This window comes from Haliotis cracherodii, unplaced genomic scaffold (assembly GCF_022045235.1).
Source record: "Haliotis cracherodii isolate W230 unplaced genomic scaffold, xgHalCrac1.p SCAF_4, whole genome shotgun sequence".
In the NCBI taxonomy this organism is placed as follows: domain Eukaryota; kingdom Metazoa; phylum Mollusca; class Gastropoda; order Lepetellida; family Haliotidae; genus Haliotis; species Haliotis cracherodii.
Window position 1 is genome coordinate 4,269,318 of NW_027266297.1, and position 17,860 is coordinate 4,287,177.

Genomic DNA, 17,860 nt, shown 5'->3' on the forward strand with positions numbered 1-17,860 from the left:
TTGTAAGAGCCAACTCTGATGAAGATGAGGTACATGCATCCACAATGTGTGGCTTGGTTGATTGTGTTGCAGCCATCGTTCAGGGAAATGGAAACCTGGGTAAGATAGGTCTTCTGCAATCCATGCTTGCCAAGAGAGGCGACTAACGGGATCGGGTGGTCAGGCTCGGTGATTTGGTTGATGCATGTCATCGTATCCCAATTGCATGGATAGATGCTCATGATGCCAATCACTGGATTGTCTGGTCCAGACTTGATTATTTACAGGCCGCCGTCATATAGCTGGAATATTGCTGAGTTCATCATCAAACAACACAACCAAACAAATGGAAATGGGAACCAGGCCGCTGTAAGCAATTCGGGTTGACTGATGTTGTAGATTACCATGTTGGTGGGGTGCTGATAATCCTAGGATCACAATCAGGGAGAATTAGGATTCAAACCAACAATAAACAGATCCTGGCATCGTTAAGGGTCATAACTCTGCACAGCAATATTCACCACCAGACCACATAGCAGAGTCACCATGAAAGAAGACACACTCTGATAATTTGTACAGCATTTTATTGCCAATAAATAAATATAGTGATATAGCTATACACAGTTCTCAGAAATGGCAATTTCACAGAGAGCCAGCTATTGATGATATACCACTGACATGGACATATCTCCCTCATTAAGTAACAAAGGAATATGGACAAGATTTAGACCACCATCATATAGGCATTCTGATACAATAGAACCTTCCAAACACAAAATCTAACCCTCAATGAAAAACAAATAGAAGAGTTTATTTCATGATGTGCAGCCTATTGTAGGCCATTCAGTCATAATCCTCTTTTCCCATATAAACTCAAATAATGAAAATGGAGGTTTAATTAACATTATAAACCAGCAAGTGTTGGTTCAGGGTATTACCACTATACATGTACACAGATTTATTACATCACATGCATGTTGGTTAGTTGGTTTACGCCACACTCAGCAATATTCCAGCTATATGGCGGCGGTCTGTAAATAATCAAGTCTGGACCAGACAATCCAGTGATTGTCTCCGAGTTGATCATTCCTTGTTTTAGCCCCTTAATGCTGAGCGCCAGACAGGGTAACAACAAGTACCATCTTTTAACATCTTTTGGTATGACGCGGCCGGAGACTGAACCCCGGACCTTGACCACGGAGTCGGTCAGTGAATGAGTGTTGTTTTAGGAGTGTTTAGCAATATTCCAGTAATATCACAACAGGGACACCAGAAATGGGCTTCAGACATTGCACCCACGTGGGGAATCGAACCCGGGCATTCGGCGAGACGAGCGAACACTTTACCACTAATCGAAGATACCACGTCGCCCCTCAGTGTTTGTTTGTTGTTGTTGTTTCACGCTGCACGCAGCAATATTTCAGCTGTAAGGAGGCAGTCTGTAAATAATCAATTCTGGACCACATAATCCAGTGATTGATATCATGGGTCACATGCATGTAACGGCTGGGACAAGTCCCAACATATTACCCAGGTACACCACCTCCATATTACCAGATGCTGCCTGGGCACCCACTGCAGGTCTCAAGAGTTGGGTACAAAATGGTCAATTGGGAATTGTCTTACCCGAGCCCTGTCAATTATTTTTATACACATATAAAACAATCTGATCATGCATACACTGAAGTTGACTTTAGCTTTATCTTTAGTCAAACATATAAAAGTCAGAAGGAATGCGTGCATAAACAACTTGTAGTTTAACCATGGAGTGTGAGTGAGTTGGGTTTAACGCCGCTTTTAACAGTATTCCAGTTATATCACGGCGTGTCAGCTTAATGTGGGAGGAAAGCCCGAAGTGATGCAGGTCTCAGACGTTTACCATTTCGGTGAAACCCACGAGCACGGGTATGGTGCTGACAAACCTAGAAACATAATCGGGGCGAATCGGGATTCGAACCCACAATCATAGGTTTCTGGCGTGCCCAAGGGACGTAACTCTGCACAGCGAATCACAGCGCCTTAGACGACTGGGCCACCCGTGCCCCCTTTAACCATGGAAATTTAGTGTTATTGTCATTAAACATTATATCATGTGACTAACCACAGGCCCGGGTACCCACAGGACTACCCCAAGCGGAGTACCAGAGTTACAGTTCTTAACGAAATGCATATATTACACCCGTTCCTGATACTACAATGACTAATGAAAGATACTGCCAGTTGTTTCAGAGAGTGAAATCAGGATTAGCTGGAAGCACTCATAAAATCACTGTGTAATCACATACTTATCACTGTGAAGGGAGTGACAAGAACCACAACAAACTACATTGTCAGACTAGAAATAAAATGTTTGCAAGCAAACATAAATCTGTACACATTATTTGTTTTCCTTGTATCTAAATATATCCAGCTAGAGGTAACAGTACAAACTTATTATGTTTTACTACATCAGGATACAAAGGACATATTACCTTCATACATGATATATACAGCTAGTATTACATAACACAATAGTAATGAGAAGAGTTTTATTCAAAATACAACCATCATGACCATAGAGGGGTGGGACATGTTTTACTTAAAAGTGAATTTGTTCTCTTGAAACTGATCATGAAAACTATGAGATGTCTGACTGTTATAGTTAGTCTGGCCAAAATTAATTACCATCATCTAATGAGGCAGGCAAAGATGAAAATATCACATTCTACGTAGTGTTGCCTTTTAAGCAAATGGTTCAGAGTCTACATACTGACTTGGGTCTTCCTGATGGCCAGATGCAGGTATGTACCATGTCTGTGACTTTGATTTCTCATGTTGTGTCTTCCAAATCAAGAAAATAGTTGTGACATCAGTTTCACAATAATAGTGAATCATTTCTTATTAAACAACGCAAATATGGAAAATAATGCAAGATATAAAGTGTACCAGAAAACCAGGTATCAAATCTTAACTAGCTAGACCCATATCACAGATGAAATTGAAATTGTGAATTATCTGTACAGATAAAGAGCTTAACATAAGGAAATATTTTGCCAAACACTGACCAACAAATAATCTGTATACTTATGTACACAATCACGACAATCACAAAGACGAAAGAAAATCATCATAAATTGTCATATCTAAAATTCAGAACTATTTCTAAGGACTCCAACACCATAGCTTGCTTAAACATACAAATGAAATTTCATCCATAAAAATAGTTTATGAAAGCACAAATGAATATCCCCCTGTAGGTTAAGTATTCCTCATACAAATGAGTTACTTAATGAAGTCGTCAAACATCTGTAAACAATCTGGAGGTGAGACAAGAAATGATTGAAATCAAACCCTTCAACGTAAGTTTCCCATTGTTTACATATACCCTTTGTAGTGTGAATGTTAGTCCTGCACCATGACCGTGGAATATATTTATTTTATGAAAAAATAATAATCTAGAAATGCATACAAAAGCAAGTCTAGCCAGCTCAAGCTAGCTCTATTCCACAGCATAGGGATTTTTTAAAATTTTTAGAGTCAAGAAGGATATTGTGTTATATAAGATTTCAGAGACTAAATGTTAGAATGTCTGCATACATATAGCCTGCAGATGCTATAAAAGAGATATAGGTAGGGATGATATTATATACCAAAATACAGATCATCCTTGGTAATCCAGGGTACTTTATCTCCATTATGTAAGAATAAATACCCTGGACCCCTCAACACCAGTACCGGATTGAACAACATAATGGACTATATAGTATAAAGTCAACACTATCAGTTTGTAGACAATTTGCAAACAAAATACGTTTGTAAAGAATGATGTATATCATGAATATTATCATTGGGAAAGACTATTTCCTTTTTTAGGATTACAGGTTCTTATTTGAAAATCCTAATCGTTAAGTGGGAAAAAAATTAATTAATATTTCTTTTTTTCATCTTCCAAACGTTAAACATGTTGCCATGCGAGCAGTAATAGTAAAAGAACCATGTCTCATCTCTTTTCCTAATTAGCTGGTTGACAGAATCAGAAAATCATTTGCAAAAAAGGATTTTCATTGAGATTGATGTCACTGTTCTCATTGACGTCTCAATGGTTTCACTGTGAAAGTACCTTCTTCAGGAGAGGGAACGTGTGTCTCAGATGTGAACATTCATTGACTGACATCGATTGATTCTGTCACTTTAGCGTTAGACTTTCAATAGTGCATCTCGTAAAGCTCTCACAAGGTCACTGAGTTAAAATATAACAACTGATCGCTTTGAAAATATGAACAATGTTGTGTCCCTCGTAGATAGAACACTTTTGCATCAGCTGATGATCGATGGTGCATTCCTCCCACAATATTCAACACTGCAGTGTGTGGTGATACAGAAAGGTGATAGTCAAGTTCCCATTTTGCTGTTTGTACCATTGCTGTACCATCTGTATCAGCTTGTATCACAGGAAGCTTCAGACGCAGATGGCTCACTATATACAAGCACCTGTCTCAGCTGAAAGGAGGCTTCAGGTGCAGACTGCTGACTATATACATCAGTGTTCATTCTAGAGCATGGCATTGTGGCATTGCTGCATTTATCTCAATTATGAGTAGAATTATCCAATCATAACCATTATTACAGGCATGTCAAATAACAAACAAATTATTGAAAAAGATGCATCTGCTGCTGTTGTTGGGCTAGCATCACCTCGGACTGACAGCATGTTCAATGGAAAGTGGTTTTCTTTGTTTCTTTGGCTTGTTTTTTAACATGATCCTACTCTTTTGTCACAGTTGGGCCTGTGTTTTGGGCAGCTAGAATGAACACTGTCCACATCACACCAGCTGACGGCAGGTCTACTCCCAGCTTTCCCAGTCGTCATCCTGAAAGGAAGAGATAACACATTCAATTAATTACACCAGACTGTCCTGTATATCATATGGAAGATAATCAGATCCAGCTACAAACTTCATCAAGACAAACATCATTCATCTAGTCACTGAAAATAGGATCAAACATCTAATTGTTTTTTTCTACCCTGGATCTTCACGGGTCGCCTTTTACGGCAAGCATGGGTTGCTGAAGACCTATTCTACCCCAGATCTTCACGGGTCGCCTTTTACGGCAAGCATGGGTTGCTGAAGACCTATTCTGCCCCAGATCTTCACAGGTCGCCTTTTACGGCAAGTATGGGTTGCTGAAGACCTATTCTACCCCAGATCTTCACGGGGGGACAAGCATGGGTTGCTGAAGACCTATTCTACCCCTGATCTTCACAGGGGGACAAGCATGGGTTGCTGAAGACCTATTCTACCCCAGATCTTCACAGGGGGACAAGCATGGGTTGCTGAAGACCTATTCTACCCCGGATCTTCACTGGTCGCCTTTTACGGCAAGCATGGGTTGCTGAAGACCTATTCTAGCCCAGATCTTCACAGGTCGCCTTTTACGGCAAGCATGGGTTGCTGAAGACCTATTCTAACCCGGATCTTCACGGGGGGACAAGCATGGGTTGCTGAAGACCTATTCTACCCCTGATCTTCACAGGGGGACAAGCATGGGTTGCTGAAGACCTATTCTACCCCGGATCTTCACTGGTCGCCTTTTACGGCAAGCATGGGTTGCTGAAGACCTATTCTAGCCTGGATCTTCGCGGGAAGCATGGGTTGCTGAAGACCTATTCTACCCCGCGTATTCACGGGTTGCCTTTTACGGCAAGCATGGGTTGCTGAAGACCTATTCTACCCCGGATCTTCATGGGTCGTCTTTTATGGCAAGCATGGGTTGCTGAAGACCTATTCTACCCCGGATCTTCACGGGGGGGACACGGATGGGTTGCTGAAGACCTATTCTACCTCGGATCTTCACGGGTCTGGAGTGGGGTGGGGACAATTTTAATTTTTCAAAATACCCACTGTAGGTCTCAAGAGATAGGTGCAATGTGTCTGATTGGGAATAGGTTGACAGTAGCCCTGGCAAAATGTATTTAGATACACGTACAAAACGATCTGGACATGCATACACTGAAGTAGACTGAAGTTTTATCTTTATTCAAACATATAAAAGTTATGAAGAAATGCGAACATCAGTGACTTGTCCTGTAACCATGGAGTTATAGTGAATTTTTTTCATGAAACAATATATTTAATGACTAACCACAGGTCTTGGTAGTACTCTGGGTACTCTGAGTTCCCGAGTTACCTGTCCCAGCCCTCCCACCACCCCTATAATAAAGGACCAATCCTCTATCATCTACTTTTTGCCAATAAATATAGAGAGAGATATTTCACATGTAGTCTTTTTCTGTATGTCATGACCAAATTGGTAAATAAGTCACACATTTACTATTGTTTACTCAAAACTGAGTCTGATGCTAGAAGTCTTAGATAAGACTGTATTGTTTAGGCATGTGCGGGGATGATAGTCCAATGACATTTGGCCTGGTGTAATTGTGATATTCCAAGAAATCTAGTTACCCCAACATCTTCACTGGTGCCTATTTTCTTGGCAATGGCTTCGGCAGTCTTCAAGTCTTCCTCTGTCAACTCCACATCAAAGTCCTGCTCCCAATCATCATCCACACTTGGTTCTGGAACCAATCGCAGGTAGTCTGTTGTAGCCATGGCAACAGAGACACAACATCAACATGCATGCAGGATAGAAAGAAAAACAAAGCAAAGACACAAAGTCAAAATAATACTCAAAATAGTAAATAACATAATCATCATATTATGATTGAAAAAAGAAAGGATAGTTAAAAGTCAAATACATAAATAACATATATAGTGTAAATATTAAAAGAAAACATTAGCCTGGTAATACATACACCTGAAGAATAATAAAGCATTACGCACTATTTATTTCAATAAAGCCAAGTTTTAAATACTTAAGTATTTATTTTCTGTGAAACATCTTTGTTTTTGTTTACATAGTGACATGCTCATACTGAAATTCAGAAATTGAAACGAAGTATGTAGCTGCATGTGGTGTAGCTGTTCCATGGCAACAGTTGCCGCCAAATTCAGCTGCTTCCCCTACTTCATATAATCATGACAGTATGACCCTGAACCTGCGGCCATGTGCAGAAACATACACACATGATACAGGCACCTTTATCCAGCTTTCATCAGGTGTCGATATCATAGCCATGTGTCAAAACCACATCAATGTCACGTGTAGATACTTTATAAATATACATGATATAGGAAAATATAGAAGGGGTGTTGCCTCACTATTTTCCAAGTGTATATGGTCAGTAATATAAGGAAGAGGATCACCAGGTCACTTATTATGAAACGGGTCTCAAGAAGCTGATACAAACATTCATTTCTAACTATCTTCACTATTCACCATGTTCACGAATTCACAAAGAAAATCTATTGGGGGGGGGGGTGGGGGGGGGGGGGGGGGAGAGAGAGATAGAAGGGTTCATCCCTCCTTGAATGTTTCTCTAGTTCCAAGTCATGACAACCCATGACAACCCTCCCCAGTGTCCCATGACAACCCTCCTTAGTGTACCCTGACAACCCTCCCCAGTGTCCCATGACAACCCTCCCCAGTGTCCCATGACAACACTCCCCAGTGTACCATGACAACCCTCCCCAGTGTCCCATGACAACCCTCCCTAGTGTACCCTGACAACCCTCCCCAGTGTCCCATGACAACCCTCCCAAGTGACCTATGATGTCATCACTTCCGGTTGATCACATGGTAGCTGTGAGAGGGTTGGCTTCACAACCGGTTGGAACAACCTTTTCTTCAGCCTAGACCTTGCACAGCCTCGTTTATGTCAAAAAGTAAGCAGTAAATGCATCAAGGAGTAATGCAGGATAAATTAAAACACTACTGAAATAGTAGAAATGATGCCAAAAGACCGTGTCGGGCAGTAGAATCAATAGTATTTGACCCAAACATGCTTCTTCCTTCCTACCCAGTGAAATGTTCTTCCCTTTAGTAATTCTCCCCCGTCCCTCCCTCATAGTAAATGCCCCGTACTCAAGCTGGACTACATCTGAAATGGGAAATCATTATTATTACCTTTATTCCCACTGGAATCTGATGTTGGTGATTCCCGGTCGGATCCCACAACTACCAAGTCTCCTTTCACCTTCGTCTTCAGATCTTCACCATCACCGCCTTTAACAACTGAGTTGTCTCCCTTCCCTGCCTCTTCGGTAGGGGAGGATGGAAGTTCAACACAAGGAGATGATTGTGTCTCAGTAGGCTCAGACTTGTCTTGTACTGAAGGCTTTTCTGACGTCTGTTCTTTCACAACATCAGCCTGTGTCTGGGTCTGTGGAAGGTCTGCTGATGGTTGTGGAGACTTGGATGAATGTGCTGAGATTCCAAGATGGTCAGTTGCCAAAGAAGGAACATTTTGTTGGTCAGAGGTCACAGAGGAAACATTATGTTGGTCAGTGGCTACAGTTTGAACAATTGGCAAGTCCTTTGTTTCAATGTCAGTGGAAAGTTTTCCCGAAACCTTGTTCTTTTTAGTTTCTTGTTTTTGTAGACTAGTGACTTCTGCTGGTGATGTGCCACTGTCTTGTTCTGCTTCAGTCTCAGGTTTTTTTTGGTCGTTCACATCTTGTAAAGAAACAGTCTCATCTGTCCTCTTGTCAGGTGTTCTGTGTTCAGCAGCTGAATCGGACTTACTCTTCACTGACGGACTCTCTGCATCAGGTGTCTCGAGTCTGGATTCCACAGTCTCCATACTGGAAATGTCCTTGGCCTCTACTTCTGGTTCAAGGCGTGAGTGTACAGTATCCTCTCCTCGAATGTCCTTCAGTTCTCCAGCAGTCACCGTCTCAAACTCGTCACATTCATCTCCGCTCCAGTCATCTACACAGATATCAAACCAGCACATATCAATATCAAAAACAATGAAAAGAAAACATGGACACCCATCTTATGTAAGAAAGAGAAAAATAAGTCATTGGAGTCCTTTTTAAGGATGACAAGTGCGTGACTGACCACTTATTATTCTCGAGGGGGAATATGGGAAGGAGAGGGATTTTCAACAACCTAATGGATTAGAATCAGTGACTTGGTTGTCACTGCATGGGTTATTGCTCATCATATCAGTTACTGGTTTGCCATCTTCCCGAGGCAAGTGAGTTAACTGACTATAAAAGTCCAGTTTCTACCCTTGCCGAACTAGGCTGGTATTATGGAGTTACAATTTGACTGGACTAACGAGTCTATGCATAGTCCAATCAAAATCGTGCAACGAAATCGAAATCCGGTTCGTAAATTGTCATGCAGATTTCGGTCGATTGCAGGATTTGCAAAGCATGTGCGCCGCCAACTCGTTGTCAACAGATATTTTCAAAATCTTTTCAAGTTTTTAATCAAGGTGCTCACGTGATTTGATGCATTTCGCGATGTAAGACCCGTTTTATCACAATATAGATCTTGATTATCGATCAGATCGTCTTGACTGGGCGCCGCCATTTTGTTTGAAGCAAATCCAAGTAATACGAGAGGTGGAATCTGATTGGTCCATAGGTGAGGCTTAGAAGGGATATAACTGTTAATAGCCACTGGTGGCGCTGCAATCGAGCCCAGGAATTCCAGGCTAGTTCGACAAGGGTGGAAACTGGACTTTTAAAGTCAGTTAACTCTCTTGCCTCGGGAAGATGCTGGTTTGCAGGCCGCTGCCACATGGCTGGAATACTGCTGAGTGTAGCTCTCACCAACAAACACACAAACCATCAGACTCCTGACATACTACCTTCCCATCCTAGGCTGTCATCCTCCGTCGGGGTCTCGGCTCGTTTCATCAGCGCCTGTTTGCGAGCCTCATCCTGCTGGAGCTGGAACACCTTGTAGAAGTACCGCTGCCAGAACTCCGAGTGGGACAGCTCCGAGGGCACCTGCAATAACGCAGTACTGGTTACCATAGTTCATAGGTCACAATACCTTTGTTTCTGGCAACCCCCTTGACCATGCAAAATAGCTCTGAATTAACAAAGTCTGTTGCCCACTTTTACATAGTTTTTTATACAATCCCAAATGAAAAATTCAATTCAGAAAACCATCGAAGAGCAAAAAGGAGTAATGTATCATTTGTGCTGAATGGATACATAATGGTCTGTCTCTGGTACCCCCACTTTCAAGCCTGGGACCCCGAAAAGCATGAGTGCGAGTCCCCAGGCCTCACAAATAGAAAGAGCATGGTATATCCCCACTCCTTTGTTCACTCACAAGTGCACCTTCTGTTTTAACTCACCAGTTTGGTGTAGAGAGCCCGAACTTCCACCTTCACAACTAGAAGCTCCGAGATGGCTCCTTTCTGCTCCTCTAGATTAAACTTCTCCAGCCACTGCTGGAACTCCCTGGGGGGGCCACTGGGTTCATTCAGGTATGTGCCGGGATCTACCTGGACAGCGTGCAGCCGCACCTGAAATCAGTCATCTATATTGTCAGCGCCATATGTAAATATTCTTTGATTAAAACATGATCATGGCTTCATACTGGGATACAGATCACTTTTTGAGCCACATAGGCAATTTATCTTGAGCTCTGTCCAGAAAATGTCATGAACTATAGAGTATTTCCACGTTATCATTCACATTGAGTATTGATAGTATGCTTTGGGTACTCAAAATATATTTTCTCCCCTGGGTCCAGTCTATTGAGTCCATTTAAACCTTTTTTCAATAATTCTGCTTAAATGCTTTTCCAGGTGGCGTACAATATACATGTTCATGTGCTGTCTCATGTTATACAATCTCACAACAGCGATATACCTGTACATGTCTAAGTCATGAGTACAATTAAGATACAGCTCCTTCTTGTTGCATTATTCATTGCAGTAGAATTCATTGGGTAAATATACCGTGTTATACTATTAGTTAAATTAATTTTGGTTTGCTTATTTGCACACTCTGAAACACCTCAAAACTAACTGAGAAAGTGATTATGGTTTTACGGCACTTTTAGCAATGGGGAATCGAACCCAGGTCTTCAGTGTGACAAGCTAATGTTTTAACCACTAGACTACCCCACCGCCCCGTAAAAACTAACTGAGTAATGGTGATGAATTTTGTGTAGTTCATGGAAATATGCAGCTTATCTGAACTCTGTAATATATTATACAAGTCTAAATTATAGGATAAAACAATAAAAACAAGACGTTTTTTTTAGAAATTGGTCAGCGCAGGTAGCTTCCTCTTTGGAGGTTTCAAAAAGTACTATCTCAAGTATCTGGGTGTCAAACTGTTTTGCATTATAGTGACAAACAGCAATGAACTCCTTTATGATTTACACAACAACATTTTGGTCTAACTAGTAACATGTATAGCCATAAAAATATTTCTGGTACATCCTGTACATGATATAGATCTGAAAACAAGACAGGAATCACATAAAGGAACAGAATACAATGTCATTGTTTTCGGATAGGACATTAATATCATATATGGTATTATACCCACAAAGTCTGAAAGAGGAACAACATGGCTGATACATAGTCCTGTGGTGTTCGTCCCTGTGATCAAGACTTCAGACAGTGGGTAATGTCTTTGTCAGTAAATCTGAAGCTGTAACTTAATATCACTGCTCCTACAGAAGTCCTACCTTTGAGCGGTCATACAACATGCCAGCCGTGCCCCGATCTCTTGGCTTGACCGTCTCTTCCTTGTCTTCAGCAGGAATCTTCAGTGCGCTAGACACTCCTTCGAAGAAACCAGTGATGCTCTGCTTCATCTTATCCTTGGCTGCCTCAGTGTTCTCAGCCTAAAAGCAAAGGTTTCGAAAACCAAATCATGCAAAACCTTCACACTGAGTCAGTAAGTAGGGTCTGGTGCTGCTTTGAACAGTATTTCAGTTATCTCACAGCTTGATAGGGGACGAAAGCTTGAAGTCATGCAGGTCATTAGCTTGATCCTCACTAGCACAGGTATTGTGCTGTAGTAATTATACAAGGATACAGTGAATGAGTGAGTTGGGTTTAACGCCGCTTTTAACAGTATTCCAGTTATATCGCGGCGTGTCAGCTTGATGTGGGAGGAAAGCCCGAAGTGATGCAGGTCTCAGACGTTTATCACTTCAGTGAAACCCACGAGCATGGGTATGGTGCTGACAAACCTAGAAACATAATCAGGGCGAATCGGGATTCGAACCCACAATCATAGGTTTCTGGCGTGCCCAAGGGATGCAACTCTGCACAGGGAATCGTGGCGCCTTAGATGACGGGGCCACCCGTGCCCCCCCAGGATACAGGATACAATAACCTATATGTTTATTCGACTTGCCTACATTGCAATCAACAGATCCAACTGATAAATTCTGAGGTGTCTTAACATTGCATTCAAAGCACTAATGTAAAACTCAGCATTAAAGCTTCTTCCTCTATTGGCCCTGTTATCAGTTCTATACAAGTTACCTCTATAAAACTATTATTAACATGATTTGGGAAAGGTTTAATTCCAATTTGGGGATCTGTATTGATATTTACTACAGTTCCATATTTGTGGCCTCTGATCAAGTCTAGAAAAAAAACCTGGATCATGTGGATTGCAAGTACTATCATGTATTTTATCAATATGTACATGATGTATCGTTCACAGAAATCCAGGTATATTAAAAAGTAAATGTTTGTTTGTTGTTTAACACTGCACTCAGCAATATTCCAGCTATATGATGGCAGTCTGTAAATAATTGAGTCTGGACCAGACTATCCAGTGATTGATATAATGAGCATTGATCCACTCATTCAGGATACGACGACATGCATCAACCAAGTCACCGAGCCTGACCACCCGATCCCCTAAGTCTCCTCTTACGACAAGCAAAGTGACCTTTTATGGCAAGACAGGGTTCAATTCAATTCTACCCCGGATCTTCACGGGTCTAAAAAGTAAATGATTTTTGAACATTTGGTTTGTGTGACACAACACTGAATGAGGAAAACATTGGGGAAATCAATTCCTGCTGATGCTGTATTGGTTGTCTGTTTCTCAGGCATGACAAATGTACCTTGAGAGTATCTTGAATCGTGGTGCTGGTGACCTTGACAGCAGCAGTTGTGTCATGTTGCATTGTAGATGTGAATTCTGCCAGATCCTTCTTGACAAAGTCCATGGCCGAGTTTGTCTAGTTTCATAAATGTAGAAAGTATAGTCGATCCAGTTAAATGATTTCATGAAAGATTGATCGGTTTCAGTATCCAACTAAGGAATCATTTATGAAATCAGTGATTGATTATTTTCCCAAAATAATGAACATCCTTAGCATCATGAGCCATCCTCTGTATCTCAAGGACTAGCATTTTGGTAAACCTACAATAACCCCTGGATCCATTTCTGTGCTTCTTGCAATCACAAAATACCCATCCTTGAAAATCCCATTTGCCAATTTGATTGGCTATGCTGCTAGGTCTAACGTACCAATCAGAATGCGAGTTACAAACCAGCCTCTATGTTAGGTTTGCAATATCAACAACAAGGCAACCAGTCCCATTGATTATGATCGAGTTTGCGAGAAATCTAACACTGACAACAGGCAAAAGAAACCCCTCAAAATCAATTTGATGGAAAGGATGTCTTCATGTCCATTAAAACTGGCAAGGGCTTTGATTTCTAGGCAATACAAGATACCTCTGTTACCCATTTTATTTTTGCTCAATGTTTGATTGGTCAGTAAAATTTTAATGAAAATCAAGGGAGGGTAATTTGCGATTGCGAGAACCATGGGAATGGATCCAGGGGTTGGTCAAGGTTTACTGAAATGCAAGCCCTGGAGATATAGAGGATGATAATCATGATCATGAATAGTTCATTACAATGAATTTACTGGGTCTGATAAAACTGACAGGTATTTAAACCCTGAAGTCTCACAGGCGACTTTATAGCATGTTGCTGTAATAATGTCTCCATGGCAGAGCACAGTAAAACATCATCTAATGTTTTTGCAAAGATTTGTCTAAATATATGAATTTTCTATTCTTATTCTTGTTTGATTGATTACGATGTTTTCAAACCAATGATCAATCTAGAAATTTCAACCAATGCCTTATAACAGTAGAAAAAAACTCCAAATTATCAATTATATTATAGGTTGGTTGGTTTGTTGTTTAACGCCGCACTCAGCAATAATCCAGCTTTATGATGGCGGTCTGTAAATAATCATGTCTGGGCCAGACAATCCAGTGATTGATATCATGTGCATCGATCCATGCAATTGGGATCGATGACAGTCATCAACCAAGTCAGCGAGTCTGACCACCCGATCCTGTTAGTCGCCTTTTACGACAAGCATAGTCGCCTTTTTCGGCAAGCATGGGTTGCTGAAGACCCATTCTACCCCGGAATCTTCACTGGTCCAATTATATTATAATTTATAGGTACGCAATTTCATTTTGGCTATACAATGACATGTCAACTTTAATGTCAGGGGAAAACCAACACAGATGCAGGTCATTGATGATTACCACTTTGGCATAAACACACCATCGTGGAGCTGATACATTAAAGATCATTATCGATTACGGAGGCAAAACTGTTTAACAATGAACATGATGGAATCAGAACAGTGACAACGACCAAGTATGACCATATACAAACCTTTTCTTTAGCAGCCTGTAGCCACCCACCCCACCAGGAACCGCCATCACTTGCTCCGCTGCTGTGGAAACATGAAGGAATTATCTAAAACGATCTCAGTGTCATGTCTATCTATTCACAGTGACTGATCAGCTGTTGATCAGAAAACAATGACCGACATGAGAAAGATTTTTTTATCCTTCTCGGAGTTCTCTACTGTAACCTATTTATAACTGGCAGCTGTGAAGAAAATCAAACTTAACATACGATACAAGTTATAAGAGAGATTGTCATTGTCATATTAGAATGTAAGAAGCATGTAGGAGTACTCTGAAAGTACCAAGTCTACGAAATGTAGGCCAAGTAGACCAATTTGCAATCAATTTGGGCGCACTCATCAACTGCGTGTTACCGTAACTGCAACATCTCCTCTTTCATAGTTTAGCGATCATTTCAATTTAGAAACAAATAATCTTTCATTCTGCAATTTTAAGACGAAAATTCTTCTTGAACAACGCTATAAACGGCCCTTTATAACGTTGCAGTTATTGTCTACTGACCTGTCAGCCATGTTTGTTGTTTTCTAACCTCGTACCCAAAGCGATATGTGAATAAATATCGGAACTATTCGATTGTAATGAATAATATTGCAATGGGTTGTATTGTGTTAGTTGTATGAATGTGTACTCGCATTATATATGTTAGAATGTTATCAACTGTCCCTCTCAAATAGATTATTATTTACGCACAGGTTATTTTTAGTAGGCGAGCACGTGATTTACTTCACTGAACTCCTGAATACAGCGCGCAGCGGGATGCGGACGAACCAGTCTATTCGACTGTAGCCAATCGAATGCCAGCTTTCCTCGTTGAAAAATCTTATCCCAGTGTGTTTTTAAACTTTTATCGAAGATTGTTGATAATTTGATACCAAAAGGCTCAAGGATGAACGATATTCTATTTATCACCCAACCTCATTCTTCCCACAATAAAAAACGTGTTTAACGCGATTATAGCGATGACATTTGAATGTGACGTCATGGTAATCGATGGCGTCACAATGGTCAGTAAAGCATTGTGATTCAATTTCATTGCAGGTGATATCGCTTGAATGATTGTCTCGGCCATCCGATATATCTAGACTAATAGATACCTCCTGTGTAAGACAGGAGATCAGCTAAGACAGAATTATTTAGGGATCAAGAATATTTTGGGGGGATATATTTATCAGATTGTGTCCCCAGTCTTCACTACACACAAATCCCCCAAATATTCATGATCCCTAACGTTTCATCTTCCCGAGGCAAGAGAGATAACTGACTATAAAAGTCCAGTTTCTACCCTTGCCGAACTAGGCTGGTATTATGGAGTAAGATTTTGGCTGGACTAACGAGTCTATGCATAGTCCAATCAAAATCGCGCACCGAAATCGAAATCTGGTTCGTAAACTGTCGTGCAGATTTCGGTCTACTGCAGGATTTGTACAGCATGTGCACAGCCAACTCGTTGTCAACAGATATTTACCAAATCTTTTCAAGTTTTTAATCAAGGTGCTCACGTGATTTGATGCACTTCGCGATGTAAGACCCGTTTTCTCACAATATAGATCTTGATTGTCGATCAGATCGTCTTAACTGGGCGCCACCATTTAGTTTGAAGCTTACGCAAGTGATACGAGAGGTGGAATCTGATTGGTCCATACTAGAGGCAAAGAAGGGACTTGACTCGTAACAGCCACTGGTGGCGCTACGGAATTTTTGTTCAGTATAGTTTTATATGAGGCGCCGTATTACTATTTATTCCCTATATTATATCAGTAATGGTGGACCCGTGAGTCGCCATATGACTGAAATAATGCCGATGCGACGTTAAATTTTAACTCACTCACTCACTGGACCCGTGAAGATTCCGAGTAGAATTGGTCTTCAGCAACCCATACGGGATCGGGTGGTCAGACTTGATTGATGCATGTCATCGTATCCCAATTGCGTGGGTCGATGCTCATGCTGTCAGTCACTGGATTGTCTGATCCGGACCGCCGTCATTTAGCTGGAATATTGGTGAGAGCGGCGTTAAACAACAAACAAGATCCTGACCACCCGATCCCGTAAGTCGCCTCTTACAACAAGCATAATCGTCTGTTACGACAAGCATGGGTTGCTTAAGGCCTATTCTCTACACTGATCGGGGCGGTCGAGTAGCCTAGTGGTTAAAGCGTTCGATTCCCGACATGGATACAATGTGTGAAGCCCATTTCTGATATTGCTGGAATATTGCCAAAAGCGGCATAAAACCATACTCACTCACTCACTCACTCAATCTACCCTGATCTATACGGGTCTCGAATTTGTGATATCAATAAATGTTTAGTTACATCACTAAATCTTTTCTGATATCCAAAACCGATTTTGGAATATCAGTCATTCATTTATTAAAGTCATGAAATAAATTATTTATGATATAAGTAATTGCTGTGATATTTAGATATCAAGAAATCGATTTCTGTGAATTTGTGATATCAATAAATAGTTTATTACATCACTAATTCTAATTATTTTTTTATATCCAAAAAATGATTTTGGAATATTAATAATTCATTTATTGAATAAGAATACAATATATTGGGATTAAATCATAAAATGTATCATGTGTTAAACCTACTTCCAGCCGTGATATAACCGGAATATTGTTCAAAGCGGCGAAACCCAGCTCACTCACCATACCACGTGGAAAACATTAGACACAGGTATTTCCCAAATTATCTAATATAGAATAATTATCTATAATAAATAGTGTCAGATTGTGTTTATAAATAACGCAGGCAACATTCGACACCGTCTCACGTCATTCGTATGGGTGGGTGTACACAGGTGAATACATATTGATTGGTCAGTTGAACTGAGGCTCCGCCCTGTATTCAAATTAGGTTTCCTGGCGTATGTGGCATACGTAATCATGAAAGGGACGCCGATATGGCGGCCTCGAGTAACTACGATGATGATCGACTCTGGTCTCCCGAAACCTGTAAATTGAGTGACATTGTTCCTGAAATTCCAACTCTTGTACGAGTTACTGAAGGAATATACAGCCTCAACGATGCAGGGACCTTCAGTCAAGGGGATCTTATAAAAATCGACACCTGTCAGTCCTTGAAGCGGGTGACAGCGTATCTCACTAAACCAGGAAGTGATTCGAGGTATGAATTTACATTAACAGTGTCAACCGACCTGGCGCGTTAGACATTGTTTCATGCTTTTAAATAATATGGCAAAATACACATGTATATAAAAGCGTTAAATGATTAAGATAATGGTCGATATTATTCAAACACGACATTCAAGCGTGGACGGGCTGTGGGTGAGTTAGAC

At 40.8% G+C, this 17,860-nt stretch overlaps 2 protein-coding genes across 6 annotated transcripts in view; one reads left to right on the forward strand and one right to left on the reverse strand.

Moving 5' to 3' along the window:
- Nucleotides 1-2,031: 2,031 nt before the first annotated feature.
- Nucleotides 2,032-15,074, reverse strand: LOC139479734 (BSD domain-containing protein 1-like). Of its 3 annotated transcripts, none has more exons than XM_071262592.1 (9): nucleotides 15,053-15,074; nucleotides 14,514-14,574; nucleotides 12,928-13,044; nucleotides 11,527-11,685; nucleotides 10,178-10,348; nucleotides 9,680-9,821; nucleotides 7,984-8,787; nucleotides 6,423-6,556; nucleotides 2,032-4,829 (listed from the first exon to the last, which is right to left on the reverse strand). In XM_071262592.1, exons 1-9 carry the CDS (start codon nucleotides 15,061-15,063, stop codon nucleotides 4,803-4,805), a joined length of 1,626 nt encoding a protein of 541 aa, XP_071118693.1. In that variant the 5' UTR covers nucleotides 15,064-15,074; the 3' UTR covers nucleotides 2,032-4,802. The 3 variants fall into 3 exon arrangements, with proteins under 3 accessions (XP_071118693.1, XP_071118694.1, XP_071118692.1); XM_071262593.1 differs by lacking the exon at nucleotides 15,053-15,074 and adding an exon at nucleotides 14,905-14,945 and having other exon boundaries at nucleotides 6,423-6,535; XM_071262591.1 differs by lacking the exon at nucleotides 15,053-15,074 and adding an exon at nucleotides 14,905-14,945.
- A 2,385-nt stretch (nucleotides 15,075-17,459) lies between these two features.
- Nucleotides 17,460-17,860, forward strand: part of LOC139478440 (uncharacterized) — a 33,911-nt gene continuing 33,510 nt past the window's right edge. For all 3 annotated transcript variants that reach the window (XM_071260899.1, XM_071260901.1, XM_071260900.1), the window contains exon 1: nucleotides 17,460-17,688. In XM_071260899.1, the coding sequence (XP_071117000.1) occupies nucleotides 17,465-17,688 (224 nt within the window). In that variant the 5' untranslated portion in view covers nucleotides 17,460-17,464. The remainder of the gene's footprint in view (nucleotides 17,689-17,860) is intronic.

Excerpts from the sequence above, each read along its gene's own strand:
- LOC139479734 (XM_071262591.1), bottom strand. The coding sequence starts at position 14,930 with ATGAAAGAGGAGATGTTGCAGTTACG. Across the intron at positions 9,822-10,177 it reads GGGCTCTCTACACCAAACTG|GTGCCCTCGGAGCTGTCCCA; the intron begins GTGAGTTAAAAC and ends GCGTTATTGCAG. Across the intron at positions 8,788-9,679 it reads TGACAGCCTAGGATGGGAAG|ATGACTGGAGCGGAGATGAA; the intron begins GTAGTATGTCAG and ends ATATCTGTGTAG.